The sequence below is a fragment of the Bactrocera oleae genome, chromosome 2, assembly GCF_042242935.1.
Source record: "Bactrocera oleae isolate idBacOlea1 chromosome 2, idBacOlea1, whole genome shotgun sequence".
Taxonomy (NCBI): Eukaryota; Metazoa; Arthropoda; class Insecta; order Diptera; family Tephritidae; genus Bactrocera; species Bactrocera oleae.
Window position 1 is genome coordinate 71769413 of NC_091536.1, and position 27161 is coordinate 71796573.

The following is a 27161-nucleotide window of genomic DNA, read 5'->3' on the forward strand; positions in this document are numbered from 1 at the left end:
AGATTTTGCGAAGTGCTAGTACGAACCTCTTACAACTAGTCTCAACTTTCGAAGAGAAGATTTGGTGCTCAACCATTGCAGTTCCAATACTTGCTTTTCACTTAACAAACTCATAATATGACGTATTTGAGTATCGCCTAGAGGAGTGAAAATGCTGATGTTCACTTAACTCCAAATCATTTTCTTGCCACATACTTATACTTTTAGATTGGAATTTTAAAAGCCAACAAAAATGTTTACCATTTCACTTCACTCTCCTGTAACTGTGCACTTCACCCTTTCATTTCAGTAAATTTTGTGCAAAAGCATGGCAATAACAACAAATTTAACAAAGCCATTAGATGCTTGCTCGCCTGATTAGATAAACTGAAGCTTTTAAGGCTTTAGCCGATTATCGAGAAGCACTCATCTTTTTCCGAGAATTTCAAAGGCGAGCACACCACTACAAAAAATGCATGCATGCATGTTTGGTATGTGTGTGTGTATGTGTGGGAAGCGTGTAAGTACACATGCATGTAATCGTTCACCAATTTGAGCATATGCGCTCACGTTTAGTTTATATATAATATATTAGAATAGATATATATAATATGTACATACTATACCACTACATATGTGTGTTTGAGTGTGCATTAATTATTTTCAATTTTTCGGCCTGTTTTCTCTGATGCTTGCCGCTTTTGTTTGCTACGCCTATTATTTTACTTACTTTTTCTTGCATTTTCTCATGGCTATGCATATGCACCGATAACGTGATAACAGCTTGCGTGTCTTTGCGTGTACACGTGAGTAGGTATGTGTCTTTGCGTGTGCTTTGTGCAACACTTCGATAGGTGCGGCTTTACAATATTTCAATTTTTATACCCTGAACAGAGTAACTTAAGTATGCCACGAAGTAACATACAAAAAGAAACGGGGCAGACAATATGGAATAATAAATGATCAGCGTGACTAGTTGAGTCGATTTTCTCAGAGTCCATCTGTATATATGTATGCGCCCTCGTTCGATATCGATATGAAATTTTGCATACGTTCTTTTTTCCTAAGAAGCTGCTCATTTCGAACCGCCTATATTGAAATACTATAGGATATAGCTGCCATACAAACTGATCAATCAAAAGCAAATCCTTGTACGAAAAACTTTTGAAGTTGATAAGATATCTTCATGAAATTTGGCATGAATTATTTTCCAAGATGACAGTAAAATCTCCGAAGAATATTGTTCAGATTAGATCATTATCATTAAATTCTTGTATGAAAACCTTTTTTATTTGACAAAATACCTTCACGAAATTCGGCATAGATTATTTAAGACAACGCTATAGTCTCCAGTATACTATTCAAATTGGATCATTATAGCATGTAACTGCCATACAAACTGTCCGATCAAAACCAAGTTCTTGTATGAAATATCTTTATTCGTGTAGGTTATTATAGTTTCAGTGCAGCCGAAGTTAACATTTTTTCTTGTTTTTTTTTCGTTCTGGTTTTTTTGTGTTTGCTGTTTTCGTGTTCATTTCATTTTTCACGTGTTCTGCCGCATGACCTAACTATTTGTTCGTTACATTTTTTCACGCTTCTTCTTTAATTTTTTATTTTTAATTCAAATTTTTTGTTGTGTTTTTGTTGTTGCACAATACATATGTCCATTCGGCGTTGTTGTCCCATTTGTTAAACGCCCCGAAGTCAAGTTGAAAGCTCATTGCATGCACTGAGCGGGAAGGAGTAGCCAAGTACGCTGCTCGAGTGAGTGCGTATGTGCGTGTTTGAGCTAGTATTTATTGCATGCCGCCCTGCCTACACACACTGAAATGTGTGCATTCGTGCTACAAACCGACAATTGTTTGTCTACGCTCGCCAACTCCCTTTTGTTGACCATTGTCATTAGGGTTCTCTGTATGTTAAGTGGCTGTGTTTTTCTGCTTCGCACACGCTCGCTATAGACTAACTGGACTATTTGGTTGGTGGCGCAACTCTTCGGTTTCCGCACAACGCAGTGGTGCCAAATAAGCGCACCCATGCACTTACATATATATGTAAGTATATCATGTATGCATACGTAAGTGTGTGTGAATTGGTGGATATGTTCTTGTGTGTATGTGTGCGTGTGTGTGGCAACAAAACATGCTCCTTTTAGTAGGTGTGTCATAACATGCTCTAGATAGAAGTACAAACAAAGCCACCAACACACTCGCATACATATACATGCAGGCGCATTTAGCAAGCATATAAATCACTAATGAACAAACAAGCAGCAAGTTAACAAACAAACACGCACACACCTACACAAGCGCACCTAAACAAATGATATTTATTGCAAAAGGGTGAAATTATTCTATTAATACTCTAATCTGATTAATTGAGAGCTTACTGTTTGCAGAAGCAAGCGTCTTTAACACAAAAAATTCCGCATTGCCCTCGCAAACACACATAAACACACATCTATTTACGATTATATATATGTACATGGAAGCGCCTTAAATTATATGCAAGTGCTTTTGTACTTCTGTTGTTGTTTTTGGGAAAATCCCCTCTAATAGCCAACTTAAGTTCAAAGAACAGCGTGCGTGTGTATGAGTATATGGCCCGCTGTGTGCACGTGCAATCCTCAAGGCAAACGCGCGATTTACTAAACAAACATCAAAAGTTTCAGCCTGGGCGTTGCTGGGGAATACCCGCTAATTATTCACCGTGAGTCACCATTTCTACTTAAACAGCTGAACCGCTCCTAACCCGCACTTGGCCAGCTGCAATGACTTCCACGCAACGGGATATCCACAAACTAGCAGCGAACAAAACGACTTGTTGTTGTTGTTAAGAGTCAGTCAACATACATTAAAGGTCAAACTTTGCTTCGCTTGAGTAATTGGCATATTATAATACATAATTAAATTCACTTGATTATAATGCCACATTTGCATGTGCGTGTATGTGTGGTGAGGGTTTTCCACAACCCCTTTCGTGGCGCAAAAAAAATAATATTTAAGAGGCATAATTTCAGATTCGACTGCTTTCATGTTTAATTCAATGTGTAACATTTAGCACGCTCCTGCTTTGCTTTCCACTCGAAAGTTTGCTTTCTAACGAGAGTTTTCAAATTTACCTCCACCTAAAATATGTAAAGCTGGTTTGTTGATTGGTTTTGAAAACAATTTCAGAGCGATTTTTGAATAGTAATGTTAAATGGCAGCAATAAAAATAATGGCAATAATAATAAGAACAAAAACAACACTAATAATAAGAATAGCGACAACAATCATAGCAACAATAATAGTAATAACTTTATCATAATCATAGATATTAAAAACAATGGTTGTGGCTTCCATTGTTTTTAATATAATAATTGTGTTTTATATAAATAATAATGGAAGCACAATGAACGCATATTAATTACAGGGTATTAAAATTGAATGCATACTATCTTAAGAATAATTTCTACTTCACAATAACAAATTAGAAGAGTATTACAACGTCCTTCGAATTTGACACTTAAACGTACCATTAGTTTTAATTTAGGGAAATTTAGCGACAATGAAAAAGATTAGTCTACACAGGGTTGCGAATTTTTCAGTTCAAAATATATGGATTAAAAATTAAATTTTAGTTTTTTAAACCCGATGTTGGGATTCAATCAAAAAAATTTTTTTTAAAATTTTAATCTTGGATTAAAAATTTTATTTTCACGAAAAACAATGTTTATTCTAAAACAAATTATTTTTTCGAATCTTAAATAAATGCTTGAGATTCAAATTTTTATTTTTTATTTTTCAATCCAGTTTTTGGGATTAAATTTAAATTTCTTTAATCCGGTGTGCGGCCTTACAACTTTTTTAATCCCAAATTTAGAATTAAAAATTAAAAATAAAAATTTTATTCAAATTCAATTCAGTTCAATTTTTTTTTAATGCATGTGATTACTACATATGATATTAATAGCACAGACCTGGTAGGTCCTAGATTTTAACACAAAATCATTTTGCACAGCAAAACAAAACAAAAACTGCTGTAGTGAATTATCTAAATTAATTACTAAATTCCTTACATTTAAAAAAAAAAGCAGTTCTCCTCATATGTAAGCATTGTGCAGCGGGGAAGTTTTAGTTCAAACTCCCACTTATGTGGGCCCGCCAGTCCAGCGTACACATAAAATACCAACTACTAAATACTACTCTGAAACCTATCAATATATAAACCTATTATCAAATTCACGATAAGCTTCATATTTACTGAGTAATACAAGCATGGCAATAATTATTAAAATTTGTCATATACTTGTTGTTCTCGGTCGTGATACATATTAGTAGCTTTAGTGAAATTTGTGGTAGGCAAAATGGATCAATTGGTTAACTGAAAAAGATATTTAATATATGGGAACCGAAATTTACACAAGCCCTTTTCTATCAATAAAGTAGCTGATAAAGAACTCTGCTGGCTACTCTACTCAAATTTAGTTTTGCTCTTTTTGCAAAATTTTTGAAATTTTTGGCACGCATCTTAAAACTCTTTTAAAACGTATTCAGTTCAGAATTTTAATACACTTAGCCATTATTCTTTTACGATGATTTCCACATTTATTTTCATAGAGTTGTCGTCATTTAAAAATATTGCAGAATATCCTAAAGAAAAAAGGATAAAGACTCTGATTATACTCGTTAGGTACTTATGGAATATTTTAGTATAACTGTTTGTTTTTTGTTATTGTTTGGATAGCAAAGAAATTACACAAGCAAATTTGGTAAGGTTAGAGGAGTTTTTAAGATTTAGATGATTCATTGCAGTTAATTGGAACCAAATCATGCAACAAAAGGCATGATGCGCAGATATCTTAAATGTTATATGCATCCTTTATTTAAAAATAAAAAAAATACGTGTGGCACTCGGGGACTGCCGCGGTAAAGCTATAGCACAGCATTTTTCATTAACTTATAATTATTTATTAATTTATATATATTTATTTATTATAATTATTTATTTATTTTTTATGTAGTATTTTTTGTTTCCTTTTATATTAATTCAAGTTATACTTTTTGAGCGTGGTGACCGATAAGAAAATAATTTTTTTCTTTTATTCAATAAATGAGAAGTTAACATTGTTATAATATTTTTGTTATCTTGCAACACGTGTAGGTTATTCAGGCATTTTTATTATTGAAACTATAGGTTTGTGGTTATTGAAAAAAGAAACATAAGTTTGAGAATTGATGTCCTCTAAATATCTGGAAAATACCGCGTCAATGTTGGTCCCATATTTTGTTGTGGATTCTTGTGGATCATTATGCATTTTTAAATTCAATTTTTCCGAAAGAAAAGTTGTCAATCGCTCTGATTTTTTATCAGCGAAGTTGATGTTGAAATCGCCAGCGAAGATAAGTGGAAATTTATTACCATTAATAATCCGATTGAAATACCAAATCTCAATTGTCCTATTCAAAAGAGATACTGTTCCAAAAGGTGGAGTAGCTATTTACTAAAATAATAATAATGTTACTAATATAATGACTCCGAATATTGAATAATTTATTTTTTATTAATTAAATTTTTATTAACTTCCATATATTTATTTGCCATTAAAAAAATTGTGTCTTAAATATTAATATTTTTGTATCACCCTGCTCTTCAATTGATTTGTTTCGCTTGAGATATGCTAAAATACGTCTAAAAGTATGCAACAAAAATGGGATGATGTTAGGTCTATTCACGTTACGGAACTTCTTGATTCAGTCCCCGCGCTCAAAATCCGCGATAGAAGGTATGCAATAGCTTAAAAATAATAATTTGCGATTTCTTTAAAATTCGATGAATTTACATTTTCTGTTGAATGCAAATTGTTGGTCGGTTACGTTTTCAGATTTAGTTAGAACATGCCATATACATATATAGTTGCTATAAGTGTACCTGTGCAGGGTATTATAGCTTCGGTGCAGTCGAAGTTGATGTTTTTTCTGGATTTTATTTAAATGTATAACTAAATGCTTCTTTATTCAATAAATATTAACAATTAGATTCCCACACAACTTTTTAGGCTCACAAAAAACAAAGCTTTGAAAGCTCAAATATGTATATACATAATTCAGCGTTTTCGAAAAACTGCAGAGTTTTACAGTTCATACTTATATTTGTTATATTTTGTAACTAACAACAAAATTTCACAAGTTTCGGAACTTTTCATTTTATTTACTAAAAAGTACAATACACATATAATAAAATAACCAACAAAATGATTGTAAAAAGGTACATTGCATTTAATGCGCTGCACTTACGCCAGCTGTCAGTTGCTCAGCGCACAGATTCCTTCATTTTTATTTACACTTGCATTGCCACTAAGCTTAAAACCTTCTCAAGTGCGAATAAAAGGTTTATTATTGACGCGTATAAGCCAGTTTGTGTGGTACTGGCGGCTGATGACCAGCGTTGAATGGTGACATTAACAAGAGTTTTGTTCTCTCTCGCTTTCGCTGTTGACTGCAACACATTTTTATAGAAAATTCAGTAAAAGTTTACTGCATCTTTTATGCTGGCATATAATAAATAACGAAAAAAACTCTTTTATAGTTTTAGTTGTTGCAAATTGTTTTTATTGTTTTGTTGCATAAAAAATGCTGCTGCAAGTTTTTTCAGTTGTCAGATTTGTGCACATTTTTAGCAGCGCGTACTTTGTTTTACTTTTAAATGGGCATGAAAATTTCTCGGCATTTATCCTTGACAGAGAATATTAAAAATCGCAAGGTTTTCGTTTTTTTGTTTTATATTCTTCTACGTAGAACAGCTCTGCGCTGGCATATGCATAACTGCTGTAATACTTGTAGTTTTACTTGTTTGTAATATTTCTTTTTTTTTAATTTTTTATTGTTCCTTTTACGTATTGTTTGCTTTTGTTTTAATTCGCTTTCGTTTGGGGTTTTCCGATTTCTCTTTGCTGCTTTTATTCTGTTTGTTGTTGTGCCGGCTGGTGTTTATGTGCCATTGCCAGTCGGTTGATTGTGTCCTGCCGCTTAGTTGTGCACTTTTGTTCAGTTGAGCAGTCATGTCACCTCCTCCACGTCTGCCATTTCCTGCCATGGCGACATTCTACTCGGCATTGCGTTGCTATTGTTGTTGGTGAATTGAAGTGTGCCTGCCACATTAATGTCCACATGTTTCAAGTGTACAGAAACATACATAAAAACCGTATACATATGCGCCCTTGTGTTTATATATATATGTGTGTATGTGAATATTGTGTGCAATGTATGCGTATGATACAAACAAACATTTACGTTTTCGTAAAAGTGCGCACTAGCTGCTTTTAACGGTACATATATAAACACGTACATTATTATTTATATGCAAACGTGGCGCTAAGTGCGAATAAATATTTGTGCAAATAAACCCACATACACATACACATACCCATACAGCATTTCGTGTGACGTCGCGTATACGCATAGGTACACAAGGATAGTTTGCCGCAAAATAGTACGTATACGCAACGTAGTTCGCTTTTAAATTTATGCGCTTATGCTTATGCATACACACACACACATGTGCTGGTGTGTGCCTACGCTTTCAAGTCGTCTTATGCTAAATAATTTTTTCCGTGTTTAGTTAAGCCATTTCATATTTTAAGCAGCAAACTTCAGCTGGGTTTATAAATTCTCCTTATACATATGTATAAGTTTATGTTTACACGTACATGTGTTTGCGTTTTCTTCTATAAATAGATTGTTATAAATACATAGATATGATTGTACATATACTACATTTTTATGTAGATGTCATAAAATAGTATAAGGAAGTTAGAATACATTTATTTCTATATGTGGAACCAAATTTAGATTTATAAGCCACAATGAATCTTAAGCGCTGCGAGATATGTAGATAGAGCGACTTTAAAGACATCCTTTGCTTAATCCTTTATACTTTTTTTAATTTTCATATCAAAATAGTGAAAAAGTACAATTTCGTAAAAAAATGTTCCGAAATAATTTAAAAATCATTAAAACAACGCATGTTTATCAATAGTGTTGAAAACGAATATTTTGCTAGGTCTTGAACGTGATTATTCGAACCCGGCGCTAACAATTTCAATTTCAATCAATCGAATTTATTATTATTTTTTAAATGTAGATAGAGAGCTGCCACCTGTTGCAAAATTTTTAGTCAAAAAAATGTATGATATAAAACCAAAGATGAAACTAAAGATGTTTCACAAAAAGTTGAAAATATTTTTTTATGTGGGTTACCACCTCTTTAGTCAATAAAAATTATGAGGTAAAGTAAGGAGGGTTGCCACCAGTTGAAATTTTCTCTTCAACTAATTAAACATACTTAAAAAAAATTTGTCTCGAGTATATTTTTGAAAATGTTTGCCGATTGTTTAAAGAATTAGTCTTCGGTACAATCATCAGTCATTAAGTTAGTTACGGTTGACATTGACAATTTTATTTAAGTTCTGCCAGCTTTGCTTGAAAATCGTGAAGTACTCTTACGAAACTATTATATTTTTTAGCTTTGGATTTAATTTTAACTATCTTTGTTCCAATAGATAGCTGACCTAAGCGAGACGCCATTAAACTCTTTCTTTAAATTCAAAAATGTATTTAAGAATTGAAAGAGCTCTGTGCGAGCTCAAGTTCAAAGTGATAGAATACAATGTAAGCAAACATGAAACTCATATTTTAAACTTCGTATTAACAGTTTTTTTTCAAACCGCTATTTAGCAATAAAAATTTTAAAATTATTTTTAATCAAAATTTTCGGGATTTAAAAAAAAAACTTAAATGTTAATTAATTCAATGATTTTTTAATTCATTATCTGCAACTCTGATCACCCTTAAGATGGAAAAATTGGTTGAAGAATGCGATATGGATCGAAATAAATATCTCTTTTAAGATATAATAACTACATTATACCACTTTTTGAGAGAATCCAACAAAAAAAAATGAAGGTAGTTACGCTGAAATAGATTGCAAGTAGGTTAAGGTGTCTACAAAAGTTGAAAAACGATTAAAGTCTATACGGTAACTAATATATGAGTAAGAAAAGAGTGTTAGGGGTTCGGTACGTCTTAATTTTAAAACAGACTTTGAGGTACCATATATGTATATTTGTTAAAAATGGTTCTACATGTTTTCTGAATGGTACAGTTGACAATAATATTGAAAAAATTCGGGACTTATATAGAATATATTTGAATTTTATAGGTTTCTATTGTTATCAAGGTATAATTGTTTAAGAAAACAAAATTTTTTTTTATTCAGATATATTTAATAATTAAAAATAAAGGTTAAATAAAAATAAATCTTAAAAAATTTGATTAAACATCATTTTTTATTGTTTTGCATCTTTAAAGTTCTAAGCCTGTTTCACTTGGATCACCCTGTTGTCAAATATCGTTGAAGGACAATTTTTATGTCAAAACATTTCACAGTCATTGTTTCATGTCTTGAGTTTCTGTACAAAAAGGAAAGCCAACATGCACATGTATGCACACATATTCAGCTAAACATATACACACATAAGTATGCATATTCGTTTATTTGTAACTGTACATACATACATATGTTTGTTGGGTTATTCGCAAATTTAAAGGCACACAAGTTCGTCTCTTCGAGGTTGTTTACACACATCAGCACATACATGCGTGCATATCTGTGTTGATATGCCTTGCGTTTTCGTACGTCAATTGTAATGCTATTTGTATAGGTCAAGCGCGTCTGGAGCATCATACATTTTTAATGTCCTTTCGCATCGTTTGTTCTTTTCAATTTTACTGCTCAGGGGTATTTTATTTCATTTTTGTATTTTTCCTCCATTTCCCTTTGTTGTTTGTGCTGTTTTTACTTTCTGTGCCGTATTTTGCATCTTTACTTTACCCTAGTGAGAGTGTGCGAGAGAAAGAGAGTGAGAGTGGAGGCGGGGGAGTTGGAAAAACAACAAAAATCACGCAAATAACTGTTTGCTACATAAACACTTTCACGCAAGTGAACTTTCTGCGCATATTTAAGTGGTGAGGAGTGGTGCACACGCATATATGCACATATACAGTGGGGATTATATACATATGTATACACACACATATCCACATTAATACATTCGTGCGCATAAACTGAATGATAACATGAATGAAGGCAAATGCGTGTAAATAAAAATGTATGCATGTATATTAGAGTGTCAGCTATTTTCAAAGTCAATTTTTTTTTGCAAGCGCTCCCTGAAGTTTCATTTTTTCCCTAAAAACCGGATCCAACGTATCTCTATTTTCAATTTAAACCGTGCCTAAGTCATTTATAATACCCACGATGTTTATAACACACAACAGAAAAAGTCGGATACCCCATAAAGTATGCAAATGATCAACGTGACGAGCTAAGTCCGTCTGTTTATATACTAACTAGCCCTTCAGTTTTTGAGTTAACGACCTAAAATTTTCTAGACTCTCTTTTCTCACCAAGAAGAAAATCATATGTCGGAATCGAAGATAACGGACAACTGTAGCATGTAGTTAGCTTCTATATAAACTGACCGATAGAACTCAAGAAAAAGTTTTTTATACCCTGTGCTTAAAAAAAAATTCACTTGTGAAGACTTTTATAGCTTCCGTGCTGCCGAAGTCTACCTTTTTTTTATTTTTCTCATATATTTAACATGGGTTTTTTTATCTTTTGCCATAAAAGCTAAAAATCCAAAGAAAGTGAGTTAGCAACTTTGTAAAATTATACCCTAATTCAAAGTTATTTATTTTAAAAGTTATACGCCTTTAAACTTATTCAACAAATTTACTGAGCACTCACACATGTGCTTCATAAATTCTTTGTTGCTCATACGACATGGTGTACTATATACATGGTTAGTACACTTGATGTATAATTAAAACTGCATATAACTTCTCCTCTACCACTCCTTTAGTTTTAAAAAAATAATTTTTTGTAGAGCGTAATATTTTGTACTAGAATATCATTTTTTCAAAGTTCTAGGTTTACTTGTTTAATGTAAAATATCAAAAAATCCCATGTTATAGACATGTGGAAGTAAAATGATTTAGACACGGTTTATATTGAATTGGAAAATAACGATCACCCTAATGTATATACATATGCATGTATTTATGAATGTATGTATATTTGTTTGTATGTTTAATAAAAGTAAAAGGCAAAATAAATACCAGTCATTGTGTTGGCAAGTAATTTATGTGACACACTGCCTGATATAGCACAGCATTACGGTGGCAATTTCGATTCTCACCTCCTCTACAGTGCCTCAATTTTTGCCGTCTACTTAAAGTGGCTGTCAGCCAGCTTTATTGCGTCAATTACACATTTCTTCTATGCATCCATACGTGTTTGTGTGTGCATGTAATTTAGTTGTGCCACTGCTCACTCATCTGTGCAACACACTGACTGCCAAGCAATTTGAGGAATGTTCTTTGCCTTATCTCTCTCCCTGTGTGCGCATGAGTGTGTACATCTGCTCTAGTATGTTACTACCATTTTTGTGTGTTCATTGTAATTTTTGTTGGTGTTGTATGCCTACTTTGTTTCCACTGTTGTTGCGATTGTGTTGTGCGCATAGCAGCTTTGGCATGCATGCAGCGGAGCAACAACCACAGCAATGGGGCTAACAAAAATTCCAAAGAACGCAGCAAAGCTGCAAATTTGACGCAATACACACACACGCATACATATATAGGTATGTATGGTATATATCTCCTTGCAAAGGCAGGCAACTGGCAAATTAGCAACATGCCTAGCATCAACTTTGCACGGCTGGAAGCGATTTTGGCGCAACATAGCATAAATCCTAACAACGCGTAAGCAAATCCGATTTTTCGCCAAACTTGGATTTAATAAAACGCTTTTTCACCACATGTGCGATGTTCACGCAATAGCGCGTGCTACTTACATATAGGAGTAGATGTAAACTGGTGGGGAAAACGAATATTTTTAGTTGATATAATAACATTTGCTACCTTTCTGGCACGTACAACAAATAAAAGTTTATTAACTCATCGGAATTTTTCACACAAATCCACACGCACCTACACACACCTATACATTCATCATGTCGCTTCCACTTCAAGCTCAACGCAAAGCTTTCAACTCGTTGTTTGCGCCATTGCCTATGAGACTGACAATTCATTCACGCATCCTGCGCTGATTCAACTTCTGTTTGAACAAATATATACACACACACTGTCACACATTCATACACACATTGTTAGCAATCAACTCGCTTCTGTGCGTTCTGTATGTACATACGCGCACACGTATTCATAAATTTCCCTACCCACTGAAATGTGAGTTAAGTCAGCTTTTCAGTTCTGCAGTTCATCAGTTACCAATTCCTATTTTCCGGCTGGCAGCTTGCAGCGAGCTGTTCGCCATGCACAAATTTCTAACTTTATGCCTGTGAAATTTCGCGTTATGCCATACCACTCCTTCTTGGTTTTCAATTTTTGTATGCATATATCACACACATTTGCACGCATACCGTAATCGACTATGCTTGGTATGAACGATTATTAGGGGTGTTCTTCATGTCCGTCTTCTCTTCCTCAGTTTTTAAGATATCGATCTAAAATTTTGCACACGTCTTTTTCTCTATAAGTTACTGCTCACTTGCCGGAACCGCCGATATCGGACAACTATAGCATATAGTTGACAAACAAACTACACGATCTAAACCAAAAAAAGTGCCTTTATGGCAAATTTTTGTATTTGTCGAAAAATCTACCTTAAATGTCTAAGATAACGTTAAAATATCCAAAAAATTATTTATATCGGACTATGTGTGGCATATAGCTGCCATACCAACTGACCGATCAAATCAAGTTCTTGGATGGAAACTATTTTATTTGTGAAGGGTATTATAGCTTCGGTGAAAATAAAGTTAACGTTTTTCCTTATTCTTTTTGGTATCAATAGCCCCCAAATTTAAGCATATTCTTCAAAATATTTCGCATATAAGGTAAGCCTTGAAGAATAGCCAGTCGAACTCAAGCAATGCTATCATCTTAAAGATGTGTCCATAAACTCTGCAGTGCTGCATTTAACTCATATATACTTGACTCTGTTATCGCTTTTATTTTTAATTTTCTTCAATGCTCAAATCTAGTCAAATTTAGCGGGTAATAAAGTGACAAATCGTTATCTGCCTTTTTACGTGTATTACTGTAACCCTACAACCGTTTATTTCTGTTCTTCTCGCGACAATTTTTCATATCAAGTATCTAGATTTGGTGCTCTTTTCGTCGAGTTTATACTATGTGTAAGCTGTATATAAACTAAATCTGTAGAAATCTATAACATAATCGCAGAATCGGCTGAAAAAAGGAACAATATTTTCAATTTACAAAAAATGTACACAAAAATTTAGCAACAAACTAAATAACAACCCTAATGCATATAGACAGGCCGAGGTGTAAGTATGGAGTGCCCACAAACTAACTAGCTTCATTTTTTTCGACTTTATATTCTCCCAACCAACGCTATTATGGCGCAACGCATTCGTTGTGAAGGCAACTGCAGCAGAAGCAGCAGCTAACAGCAACGAGTCAGCAAGTCTGGCTCACGCCAGCAGGCAGTCTTTGTATAATTTAGTCATAGCAAAATTTTTGCTCTTAAGCTTCTTTCCATAGGAATTGGAAAAAATTTTTCGGAGTATTCCCCACATTCGCATTCCTCACCACTTCCAGCTTACCTCATTTATTTGGTTATGCAGCTGGCGCATAAAATTATACCGCACATACACACACACATACTTTTGCAAACAAGCAAGCAGGTACAAAGTCTTAAACAACGTGAATGAAAAATCAAGAGGTACGAAGAAAAGAACAAAAATTCTAAAAATTAAAAATAAAATTACAAAGCCGAACAAAGTAAAGAACAACAAAGTTCCGAAGGAAGTTTTTGAGCAGGAGTCCTCCCAAAGTACTTGTACCTCTTCATATACGAGTATTTATGCCTTATTTTTACTCTCTTTGCATACACATACACACACACTTCCTACAAGTGTTTGCTTGTTTGTGCTTGTCATTGATGTGCCGTTACACACTCACTTATGGTTGTCGCTCTTAATAAATTCATTATTGTTTTCGGAAACTTTTGACACAATCTCATCCTCATACTCGGGCTATTTCTTTTCGGCAAAGTTCTCATTGTACCCATCCATACACACTCTTGGGTGTGTATTTAGTATGAGTATGTGTGAATACTATCGTCTAGGTTGTAAATTCATTCATTTTTGTGGTGTAACTTTCAAAATTCATTAAAAGGATTTATAACCACGGGTAATTTAGCATTGATTCAAGTAAATATTTTTGAGCTATTTTTTAATTGAAGATTTATTGTGAAATTGTGTAGCGAAAATGTGTGAGTTGCCATTTTGTTTGCAGTATTCAATTGTCAAGAAGTGTTAAGAGATTAAGAAACACTTATTTGTTAAACTAATTTACTATTTCCTTAAAATAAAGATGAACGGCAAACCATGCAGACTTTTAGCTTCCTAAAGTACTCGTGCTTTTCGATATTAATCTAGATACTTATATATACAAATTTTGCTATAAAAAATACGAATCCGTTTCGCAGCTAACTTCGAAGGAATCTTGGCGTACTGAAACCACTTAGCTATTATTTCAGTAAAAATTGCTGTATATGAAATTTTACTCAAAGACAAGAAAAAACGTTAACTTCGGCTGCACCTAAGCTACAAAACACTTCACAGATGCATTTCTTATAGTATATTATAGGCTAAATCGACGCAGCTTGTCACGTTGATCATTTATACCTATATATCTGACGTCTTTGACGTTTCTTTCTGGATATTCTGATTGTTGCAATAGCGTTAAACTCAGTTCTTTTATTACAGAATTATTCAACCAAAGGTCGATTTGAGTCAAGAAATAATACAAAAAAGACACACACAAACTTTTGTCTTTGGACGATTAAGATCTAACACTAACATTGGAGCTTTCGATTATATGTATATCAAAACCATATTAAGAATATATTGTAGTTTGTTTTTTATTTTTAATTTTTAAATATCCAATTACTTTTTAAAGCTTATCAATCCATAAATAACTACATATTAGAAAATTCGAAGTTCAAATGTATTGTATCTCAGAGGCTAATGAAAGCCCTCGATGGACTAGCTGACCAACGTTATGTAGGCACTTCTTTGAATAGCACACGGTGTTAATATTTCATATACTTGCGTTGTAGTTGGTAGCGAATAGTTAAATTGGACCAACATCCATTGATGCCAAGCGGGTGCTTCCAGTCTCGGCATAAAAATTTTTTTAAAGCTAATTGCCAAAATTAAATAACTGTATTTGTGCTAGAGTTTTAGAAGCATTTTGTTATTTTAGCTAGTCATATTTTGCCATTTTTTTAGATATGAAAAAGGCTATTGAATTAAAAGGAAATTTGGTGTGAACTAACCTTTTTATGATCACATGTGCAAATGTACCTATTAATATTACTACAACCACCTTGTATCGCCAAATAAATAACCTTTAGTCGCACACAAGAGATTGGTAAACCTGTCCACACTTTTTAGGTGCGGTCGTGAGTATTAAAACTATAATAATCATATAGTTTCACTTAGCTATGTGTTTAAATCACTCTGAACGCAATTATTTCATAAGGCCTAACATGCTTAACAGCCATATATAACAATTATAATAAATGCTTATATGTATGTGTGTTGCTTTCATTTCAGGTGATGAGAACTCGCATGTGCATGCCATTCTCACCAGCGACAATCTGCTCGATGGCACCATCGAAACGGCCGGTGAGCACTACTATGTGGAGCCAGCGCATCGCTATTCAAGCAATTTGCCCGCATCGGGTGTGCACAGTGTCATTTACAAAGTCAGCGATGTGCAAATACGCAAGTCGGCGACAGCCGAGCACTGCGCCAGTGAACGACTGCGGCGCGACATGCTGCTGAACGATCTGAAGCGACGGAAAGCGGTCACCACCAAAGCGGAAGCGTCAAAGTCGCTAGAGCGTCACAAGCGTTGGCTGCCGGATGAGGTATGTAATTTAAAGAGTAAAACCAATTACCCGAATACTCATTTACTTAGCAACAACACAAAGAACAATATAGCATAATTGTGCATAATTGGGCTGGCATTGTTGACGACGACCCAACTCATGCTATTGACATTCATCGATTGTACATTTTATTTTATACGCTTCCGTTCTTTTATCTTTTCTCTGCACGCAGTTGGTCACAACCAGCGATGACCATCAAAATCCGCCGCTGCCATTGGACTTGGACGTGCCCTACAATGACGATTTCAGCATTTTTGCGGCTGGCGGCAGCCGTGGACGCTTTCGAGAGCAAGAACGCGGAAAGAACCGCGAACGGGATCGCGATGGAGATCGGGATCAAGATCGGGAAGAGATCACTACAACGAAAAGTGTAACTAACAACAATAACAATAACCGGGAGTATAATTATAATAGGGAACAGCAACGAAACAGATATCAGCAATCAACTACAACAACAACAACGTGGCGTAGTGTGGCCGCTGTCGATAAAGAAACATCCGACAGATATGGCGAATTGCTGCGCAATGTGAATAGTGCCAATAGTGATAACAACAGTAACAACAACAACAACAGTACGAGAAGTAACTCCTATGTTCCGTCCCTTATTGTAGCGAATGCGTCCACTTCTGGTGGTGGTGTGCAGAATCGCAATATCCTTGTGAACAATTACAATCCTGGCAATAGTTATAGCAATAGCAACACTAACTACAACAACAATAATAACAATAATAACAGTAACAATAACAATGGCTTGCGCAAAACCTATGCCAAGCACAAGAATATCATTGTTAGCACTTACAGCAATAAAAACAACAACAACAATAATAACAACAGCAACAGCAGTAATAATCGTTCATATCCTTACGATTTTATCATCAACGGCGGTGGCAACAACAACAACGCAAACAACAATAATGGCGTTAACTATAATTACAATGACAACAACATAAATAATCGTTTCGACACTAACAATTTCTTTCAAACGAATTGGTCCACCATGTTCACCAACAACAACAACGATCGTCCCAGTCATAAGACACACGTCGAGATCATAACGAAAAATGGCGCCACAAAGAAACCGAATATCATTGTGAATAATTATAATCCGGATATTATGTTAGTGCCGAATCCACAAAATCCACATTTTAACAGCATGTTGATGACAAATTTGCTGAGTGGGCGTGGTCGTGATGCTGCGTACGAGACAAATTCTAAGGATAGCGCACAATCGATGTACGATCGCAAGATCACGTGTATGCTATATCTGCAAGCCGATCACACATTTTTTCAGAAGATGGGCTCCGACGAGGCTAGCATTGAGGCGATCACGCGACACGTGCAACGCGCAAATTCGATCTACAAGAATACGGGTGAGTTGGGAGTGTGCATAGGAATAGATATAGATAGATTAGTATCTTTTCTTCATATTTGTAAAAATTTTGAAACAGATTTCAACAATGATGGCAAGCCAGATAATATAACATTCATGATCAAGCGCATCAAGGTGCATAATATGAATGCGATCAGGGATCCGAGTTATCGATTTCCAGGCAATTACGGTGTGGAAAAGTTTTTGGAACTCTTTTCAGGTAATTTAGAAATAAGTGTCTATTATGATTCAATATATTTAGATAATATACAATAGAAAATAATTTTTCGTTACGGTCCAATTTTTTTAAAAACAAAACTTTCATGAATATCATTCGATGCAAACACAATTTGTCACGCTTAGCTCAGATTTATTTATTTTTTCAACAGATGGTAACCCTTTCTTATAAATGATAGTCTTAAATATATGTTTTTAAAGCTTTTCTGAATATAAGTATAAAGGCTTTCTTAAACGCCTCTATTTGATAACTTTTTATAATGTTTTCAGTGCTAAATTTATCGATAGGTGGCAGCTCCATTTCAAATTTTTTTTTAATGTCTCCCCAAAAATTTCCGGCATTCTATACTATACCCAATGCTTGTCACACATTTTGTGATATTTTCAGTCTTAGTATTATAAATGATTGCCAACTCTACTCCAAAATATGTTTTATTCTTACCAAATACTTTATACCTTATATTTTCACACATTTTGCAATACTTTCAGTATTAATTTATTTTATAGTTGGCAACTCTATTTCAAAATATGTCCAAATATTTGCTACATCATTTTACACACGTTGTACTATATTTTTATTGCTTTATTTGAAAATGATGAGTTGAATTCCTTCCCCTAGGCCTAGTTATATTTTGGAAATCGATCTGAGAGTCTCACAGTTGTGAATTTGTCTAAAAACCGTAAAATAATCTGGAAAGTAGGAATTGTAGTTGCTGTTGGGTTGATCTGAAATTTAATCAACTTCAATTCAACTGAGTGAATTTGAAAACCGTAATAGGGGTATTAATTCAGTAATTTAAGTGTATTAAAGTGAGGTTTTAAGCAATTCTCATACATAAATTAAATTCTTATAGATTTTCGAAATGATTATCATCCTTTAAGAATACACTATTTACGAGTTCTAAAATTTAAGTATTTTTAAAAAAACATAATTCAATTTATCCTCACAAAAACTTGTATCGCTTTATTTGAATTTCACTACATCAGAGGAAGATTATGACGCATTTTGCCTGGCATATATGTTTACATATCGAGACTTCGAGATGGGAACTTTGGGTTTGGCGTGGACTGGTGATCTTAAAAATGCCGGCGGCGTATGTGAGAAGAATGGCGTAAGTTAAAATATTATTTTATAAAATTGTAGATAGGTTAAATTGGAGAAAGTAATTGTACTTGAAAATATAACAAGAAAGATTTTGTATTTATGAAAGTTACTCAAATTGCTTCTACTTTTCAGCACTATCGCGGTTCTTTGAAGTCACTGAACACAGGGATTGTCACACTACTAAATTATGGTAAACATGTTCCTCCAGCTGTATCGCATGTGACATTAGCACATGAAATCGGTCATAATTTCGGATCACCTGTAAGTTCAATGCTTTAAAGTGGATTAGATATTAGAATAATTTTTAGAGTCTTAAAAAAAAGGGAAATTTTTTTATTTATTTAAATTGAACAAGGAAGAAAATAATACTTCCTAAAAGAAAAAATTCAAGCCAAAAACAAAAAACTTCCATCAAATTTGTTTTTTCCTTCCCGCACTCGTAACTAATTTCACTTATGACCTACACACATTTCATGCCTTTGTATTCTTGCCCACTGACCAGCATGATCCGGAACAGTGCACACCCGGCGGTGAGGATGGTAATTTCATAATGTTTGCGCGCGCCACGTCCGGTGATAAAAAGAACAACAACAAATTCTCGCCATGTTCACTAAAATCCATCGAACCCGTACTAAATGCGAAAGCACGTAGCGCCAAAGGCTGTTTTACCGAACCGCAGGCGTCCATTTGCGGCAATGGCGTGGTGGAGGGTGACGAACAGTGCGACTGCGGTTGGGAGGAGGATTGCAAGGATACATGTTGTTTCCCGATGTCACGTCATCCGCGCATCGACGAAAAGCCATGCACTTTGACACCGCGTGCCATGTGCAGTCCATCGCAGGGTCCATGCTGTACGGGTGATTGTAAATTGAAATTCGGCGATAAGTGTCGCGATGACAACGGCTGTCGCGATCCGAGCTTCTGTAACGGTCTCGGACCAGAGTGTCCGCCATCGGTGAACAAACCGAATAAGACGATATGCAACAAAGAATTTGTATGTTATATGGGTGAGTGTACGGGTAGTATTTGTTTGGCCTATGGCCTCGAGTCATGCCAATGCATACCGGGACCGACTGATGACAAAATTAAATCGTGCGAATTATGTTGTAAATTGCCCGGAGAAGGTAATGCCTGTCGCAGTTCGTTTGAATGGAATGAGCCGCCGTTTGATGTGCCGGATATGTATGCGAAGCCGGGCACGCCGTGCAACGATTACAATGGGTGAGTGTTGTGCCACATGCCACGTATGCTTCAGTGCTGGTATATGTACAGAGTATACATATATGGCAGTGTATTAAACGTTTTTTGTTTCTCTTCTTTAATTTTTAATTCTCATAGCTATTGTGACGTATTCCAAAAATGTCGCGAAGTTGATCCATCGGGACCGTTAGCTACGCTACGTAAATTACTGTTGTCGGAGGAGAGTATTGCCACATTTAAGAAATGGGTACAGCATAATTGGTATACCGTTGTGTTGGCGGCATTGGGCGTATTCGTGTTGCTGGTAAGTTGGCGAGACTTTATTGAGGATTTAGTATGCGACATTATAATGGTATAAATAATTACGTAACGACAAAAAAAGAATATAACATATGAAAGTTCGTTATAATAAGCATCGGAATGTCTTTAACTCCAATTTAGTTTTTTTTTTTTTTTGTGACATACTTATCTATTCACTTATTTCATTCGCAATGGTTAGACTGCAATTTTCAACTGATTTAAGTAAAAGTATTTTGAAAAGAATTTCAAATAAAAATTAACTTACTTACACTTCCTCCTTCAAACTTTCAAAATCCATGCAATGTTGCCAATTTTCGAAAAGCAAGGAGTATGAAACCATAATTCTAAACAAATATCTAAAAAAATTATAAGTAATCCATAAAGAATTATTATAGATTTTCTTATATTATTTTCAAAAAATGTTTGTTTTAATTTTATTTCATTCATTTTGTTCTAAATTTTATGACATTTGAATATTATTTGTTTTTCAATCTTCAAAGATCATGAAGGTTGCAACGAAAATGCTTAATGACGAGTATGAAGAGAAGATTGCAATGCAATTGCGCGAGAATAGTAAGTGCATGTACTTATATAATCTAAGACTGCTGGTAATTATCGCTAGATCGTGATACAAGGTTACATGTGCATTATATAATATAAGATCATTAAGCTTTTGTCACATATTTAGTATTTATGGAAACTATAGAAAAAAAAATGGTTTTCATCACTTCATCTACATACATAATATACTTGTATGTATATTTTATGCTATTCTGTATTTGTTCTCATTCTTATGTATGTTATACAACATTAAATGCAAAAAATTCCACGACTTTTAGTCCTATATAATAATAAATGACCGAGGATATAGTTATCTACGGAAGATGTTTGCGAAATTCACCATTAAGATTTTTTCAACCCTTTTACACCTTTTGTACGACTTTCTAAGCGAAATACAATTCCAATTGATGAAGGTGACAACCGACGATAGTCGGATGCAATTTCGATAAATTCTATTAATAACTTATAACGATAACGTTGTATTAAATTTTCTTGAAAATATCTAGTCGCGATATATTCACAGGCTTAAATTATTGTACTATATTCTTTAAAATGGGTATATTTTCTTTTTTTACTATTATTGAGTTTATCGTTATGAATTGATTTTTTTTTTCAAGAAGCCGGCGTAATTTTCACGAAATAAAATGTGTTACGAATGTTTTTAAAGTTTCTTCTTTATATGCCAGTTTTAAAAAAAAAATAATAGGGAAATCATTATTAAAAACCATTTTTTCACTTACAAGTCAGAAAAATGTGTGTAATTTGTAACAATTTTGATAATTTTTACATTATTGACAATAAAAATATGTGACCACATTTGCACTGTTTGGTGAACTTTTTTAACAGTTCATTTAATTTATATATTATTTTGAAAATTAGAAACAACAAAATGTTGTAAAATGGCATCAACGAACTTAAGAACGATTTACTAAAAATATTTACTTTAAATTTTATTTCATTCGCCCTCAAAACAGATACTCAGCACGAAGCTGTTGGCGAAGCGGTCGAATTTGAAACTAAAATCGGTGACCATCATACACAGCGCAACCACCGAAACAGTGCGTCTACCCGACGACAACAACGGCGTAATCGTGCACACGGCCGTCCGTACAAAAGTACCGTTCAAGAAAAAGGTGCGTGGCGAGCGCACCAACAAAAGTAAGAGCGCGCACAGGAGCGGCAGTAGTGGCAACATAGGCGCTGGGAAAACTAAGGTCAGCGGCGGCAAAGCGACGACCTCGAAAACAGGCGATTTGGCTGCGAAAGCAACGCACGCGCATAATCGCAATGGAAAGCCAAGTAATACAGCAGCAACAACAACAGCTAGCGGTGCTGTTAACGGCACTGTTGGTGAGGTGGCAGTGAAACCAACGCGCACTAAGAAAAATCGGGTGGGTAGTGGTGGCGGCGCGGCTGCGCTGAAGTCCACTCCTGTTGCGGCAGCATTAAACGCGTCACTTGCGGCCACTGGCAGCGGCACAAAGTTGGAGAACGAAGTGAAAGCGAAGAGCAAGCGTTTTAAGAAACACAACAAAGAAATCATCGATTATTCATCGCGCTGTGGACAGGATGCGGCGAGCATCAGCGGTAATGCGCACACCAATACCTTCGGTAAAGTGCAGAAATGGCTGCTGGAATCGCCGATTGTAGTCCAACCGCTTTCGCATATCGAACACTCTTCAAAAATACGAAAAGTGATGAGCAAGTCGCAGTCCACGCCCGAACGTCTAGTACAAAAGTCGCCGCAGAAGTCCAAATCGGTGACGAATTTGGTCAATGATAAAGTGAAATTACAAGTTGTATATAAACCGCCATTTAAGTTCGCGCTGCGACTCTCCAAGAACGCCAAAGTGAAGACGCATGTAATTGGCGGTGCAGCGAACAAACTTAAGCGGCAAACACGTACGAATGGCGTCGAGAACAAACGCAAGAGCAGCAATCAAAATAGCGAGGGTAGCAAGAACTCGGGCAGCGGTGGCAATGACGAGGTTAAATGCAAACGCATTGCACTGCTACTCCGTAATAATAACGAAGACAATCAAATACTTACCTTAAATGAACCGACCTACGAGACGCTCAATCCGAAAACCATGCCCTCCAAAATGGAGAATCCGTTCTATGAGAATCTGCAGTGCAGCACAGCGACGGGCGAAATGCGCGCCGCCATGGCCTCCAACAATGAGGCGGCAGTGACCAACAACATCTTGGCAACATCGGCAAACGCAAGTGTGTCCAGCAAAACTGCCAGTTTAAGTGGCGGTAAGCTGACGTCCGATGCGCACGCCGTCGGTGGTATACCGCAAAAGCAACGCGCACACAACTACAGTCGCTCTAATTCCTTTTCAGCCAACAATCCATTTGCCTCCAATCAAAACGCGCGCAAGCTAAGCGATAGCAGTACTGCGCAGCAGGGAACGGCGAGTGCAGCCAATTTGGGCCGCAATTTCGGTAGCACACAAAACCTTGGCCAAATAACGCAAAATCAAAATCATCTAGCCAAATCAAAGAAACGCAGTAGTCTGAATCTGAAGCTGAATAGCGCCGCAAAGAATGGTAAGGATCCGCCTATAGCGACGCGGCGCAGCAATTCCAATATGAATTTACGTAGCAATAATGCGGTCGCCACATATCAGCCCAGTACCTATTCGAATGATCCACAAAACTCCATAGCCACCGCAACCACCAACACAACCACTTCTACACACGCTAGCAACGCCGCTGCCACTGTAGTTACGCCCGCGCCCACGGAACGTCAACTACGACGAAGCTCTAGCAGCACCGCCTACCAACATCAGCCAAAGTCCGCGAGCCAAAGCTCAGCTAGCCACGCTTTCTCAGCGGCTCTACCAGCTGCGCGCACCAGCTTCAGCAACATACCACGTGCCAGTCTAAGTGCCGCTGCCAGCAGTGGCGCAAATGCAAGCGCCGCCAACACAAATGGCGGTCTTGGCAATTTCAGTCGCATAACCGATGTGGATCAACTAGTCGTCACAGGTAGTCAGTCCAGTCACAGCAGTCAGGGTAGTCACGCAAGCCACCTCAGCCACAGTAGTCACCACGCACCCGTACGCCACGAGCATCGACGTAGTCGTAGCAGCGCACAATCCACTGCAGCACCATCACTAGCCATCACTGCCAATTCCAATGCCACCGCCCCTTCGGAACAACAAAAACGTTCCAACTCTATAAGACAACTGCAACATAGTTACCATCCACCGCCGTTGCCATCTGTGGCGGTGGCATCCAGCCACATTGGTCTGGCGCGTATGGAAGGGGAGCACGAACTGCCATCCGACTTGGAGGTATTGTTGTCCGATGTGGAGAATCTAGTTAGTTAAGGGTTAATAGTTATAAGCAATAGATGTGCGCTTGAGTACTGTGGGAAGGTGGTCGAAAGTGCTTTACGCAAAGCAATTAATCTGTATTTAATAGTGATTAACGGTCAATGGATGTATGTATGTTTGTAGAAAAACTCAGCACATTGTTTACCGAATGTAAGTTGCTTCCAGTTCATATAGAGTATTGCTGTTTTATAACTGTTTTTGCTTCTTTTCAAACTGACAACGAAATGTAATCGATAAATAATTTTCTTTAAAAAATATCGATTTTAAATTGTGTCAGGAAACAAGCAACTTTAATTTCATTCTGATCCCCTTAATATACCCATATTATCCACCCTTTTTTAACGATTTTTCATAAAAAAATAATTTTTTCAATATCTTGTGATTGTATTAATTTACACAAAAATATGCGTTAAACGTTTTCGAATTCAAAGTCTTAAGAAAATTAGTTTAAAATTAGATTCAAAAATTAAATCTAAATATTGGAGAAAAAATAGAAAAGTGAATTCGATCAACACATAAGTCTGAACAATACCTCAAGTATTTCGACAACAAAATTTGTCCTATTGGAAAATTATCTTTACAAAAATCTTATTATTTTTATATTGATTATTTATTTACAAAAAGTGAAGAAAAAGTATCGACAACTGATGTTAGTAGTTTATCGATATTTTTTTAACATTTAAACGATACCAAAAGCTTTCAAAATTTTTTTCATTCCAGTTTATTTTCGTTACTTATTCAATTTTTTTTTCTATTTCGATTTTTTTTTTTTAAGTTTATCCATAACTTGAAATCCAATTTAAAAATAAACTCAATCAATACAGTTTTCAAAATAACTAGAAAATATGATATAAAATTGTTTTTTTTTTTTAAATATTATTTGAACAAACTTTATATTTTAATATAATTTTAACACCTAAAATATGTTTTTGAATTCAAAGAATATAAGCCAAGAACTAGAATCGTACTTCTTCAATACTTTGTATCCTACTATTACATTACATTAGTTTTCTTTAGAAACTTTCTTCTAACTTTATTATTTACAAAATTTCTAACCAGGTTTGCTTACGAATAATCTTATCCAATCTCAAAATATTCAGTTAATGATAAAAAAATATATATCTAAAGTGACATCACACTAGCAAATTTACTGTGAGCGAAGTGAGAGTAACGAAATTCTCTCTGATTTTTTCCAATCCTGATACTTTTTTAATCTTATGTAATTTTCTTTAACCGTGTTTAGACTGACATGTTATCAGATTTTCTTTTATATTTTAAAACAATTTCTAATTTTCCTATAATATTTTGTTTACAAAAATGTAAATATTATTTAGATATTATGAAAATGCTTTCCCCTCTCAACTCAAGCAGACTGACCTGACCGATGGCAGCCCCAATGCACTCTCTTGCTTTTAGCGAAAAAACGCAAATGCACTTGTCCGTCGATAATGTCTTCATTAATTACTATGAGCATAACAAATAAGCAAGCAAAATAAGAAGGATTTCTCCTTATAAATTATATATAAATATTTTTGTGATTGTAATTTATATTTGCACTCCAGTGAATATTATTATTGGTTAAGAGCAAAGCAAAAAATGACTTGTAATAATTAGGTTTAGACATTCTTTTATAAGTAAATATACTTAAAGACATACTTTTAGTATAAAGACATACATAAATATGGTATATATATATTTAAATACTCAAGTACACACAAGCACATACATTTAAACGTATGCAAATGCTATTACAAACAAAAAACTAACAGATATTCCTTTTTGAAGTTACACACAAATTTCTTTTAAAAATTCATTAAAAGAGAATTAAAGTAAAAAATATTGTTATTTTCAAACTTAGATACTTTATTTTTGTTAAATATAACAGGAAAAAAATAAATGAACTCATTCTGACTTATGAATCTTTGTGTCAATTACAATTAAATATGTGAAAATAGATTATGTAATGCATTAATAGCGTAAACTTAAGTACAGCAAAGTTAGCATACATAGTGTACATACATGTACTTGTTAGTTCTAAGTATATTTTCATGTGTTGTATATGTATGTACGATATGTTAATGAAACAGTTATGAAATAATATTTTATTTAAAGCCAGGCAACAAAAATTACTGAGCTTACATACATATACATATATATGGAACATATGTATACTATATGGTACATACATATATGTATATGTATGTATGTACGTAATGCTTTCATTGTTATTTTAGTATATGTGAATTATTGCGAAGTATTTGTAAATATATGCGAGTGAAATGTATTGAAAATGAAATCTCGAAGACGAATATGTCCTAATCATTTTGTGTCTGTGAAACATTTTAAATATTATTATTATTATAATTACTATAAATGAAGATATTTAACATACACTTATGTATGTAGTTATACTTAATTAACACACTGACACACATACACACCATAAATTAGCTTAATGTGAAGAAGCTAGCTAACGTACATGTAAAGTAAATAAATAAACAAAAAGATAGATTTAAGATAAACTAATAATAAATAAAAACTACAACAAAAAATAATAAATACAATTAAAAATATAAATTTGTTTTTAATGTTTAATTAATGACCACAAAAAATTACGCGAGTAGTCTTTAAAATGAGATTTTTCTCCATAGTGCACAAATGAACATATGTACATAAATTAGTTTCGGCTCATCCAGCTGAAAAGGATGTACTAATAACAGTAGTAAAGTGATACTGCAACAAAATTTAGTATACATGTGTACATAAGTACGTATTATGACATCATGTATTCACACGTAATGATATTCAAAGACTTTAAAAATTGCGTTGTTATAAATACACAAATAGGCTCGCAATACTAAACAAGCTTCAAATACACTGTACTGCTCAAAATCTGTGCCACTCAGCCCGAAGTGCATTGTGTTAAGCTGTGGACAAGCAACCAGCAGTCTCAGCAACCTTCCATTATCTATTTGTAAATAACTTGCACTTATAATTAAACTTCATTGCG

General features: G+C 34.7%; 1 protein-coding gene across 2 annotated transcripts in view; it reads left to right on the top strand.

The window, feature by feature from the left end:
- The window catches only part of Kul (Kuzbanian-like), a 104375-nt gene extending 77647 nt beyond the window's left edge, over positions 1-26728 (top strand). The window contains exons 5-13 of one of the 2 annotated variants that reach the window (XM_036368101.2): positions 15698-16014; positions 16208-17405; positions 17484-17624; positions 18629-18753; positions 18879-19007; positions 19249-19967; positions 20085-20250; positions 20747-20819; positions 21782-22115. In XM_036368101.2, coding sequence (XP_036223994.2) covers positions 15698-16014; positions 16208-17405; positions 17484-17624; positions 18629-18753; positions 18879-19007; positions 19249-19967; positions 20085-20250; positions 20747-20819; positions 21782-21969 — 3056 coding nt within the window. In that variant the 3' untranslated portion in view covers positions 21970-22115. Of the gene's footprint in view, positions 1-15697; positions 16015-16207; positions 17406-17483; positions 17625-18628; positions 18754-18878; positions 19008-19248; positions 19968-20084; positions 20251-20746; positions 20820-21781 lie in introns of both variants that reach the window. The other variant, XM_014235185.3, reaches the window with a different exon arrangement.
- Positions 26729-27161: the final 433 nt, after the last annotated feature.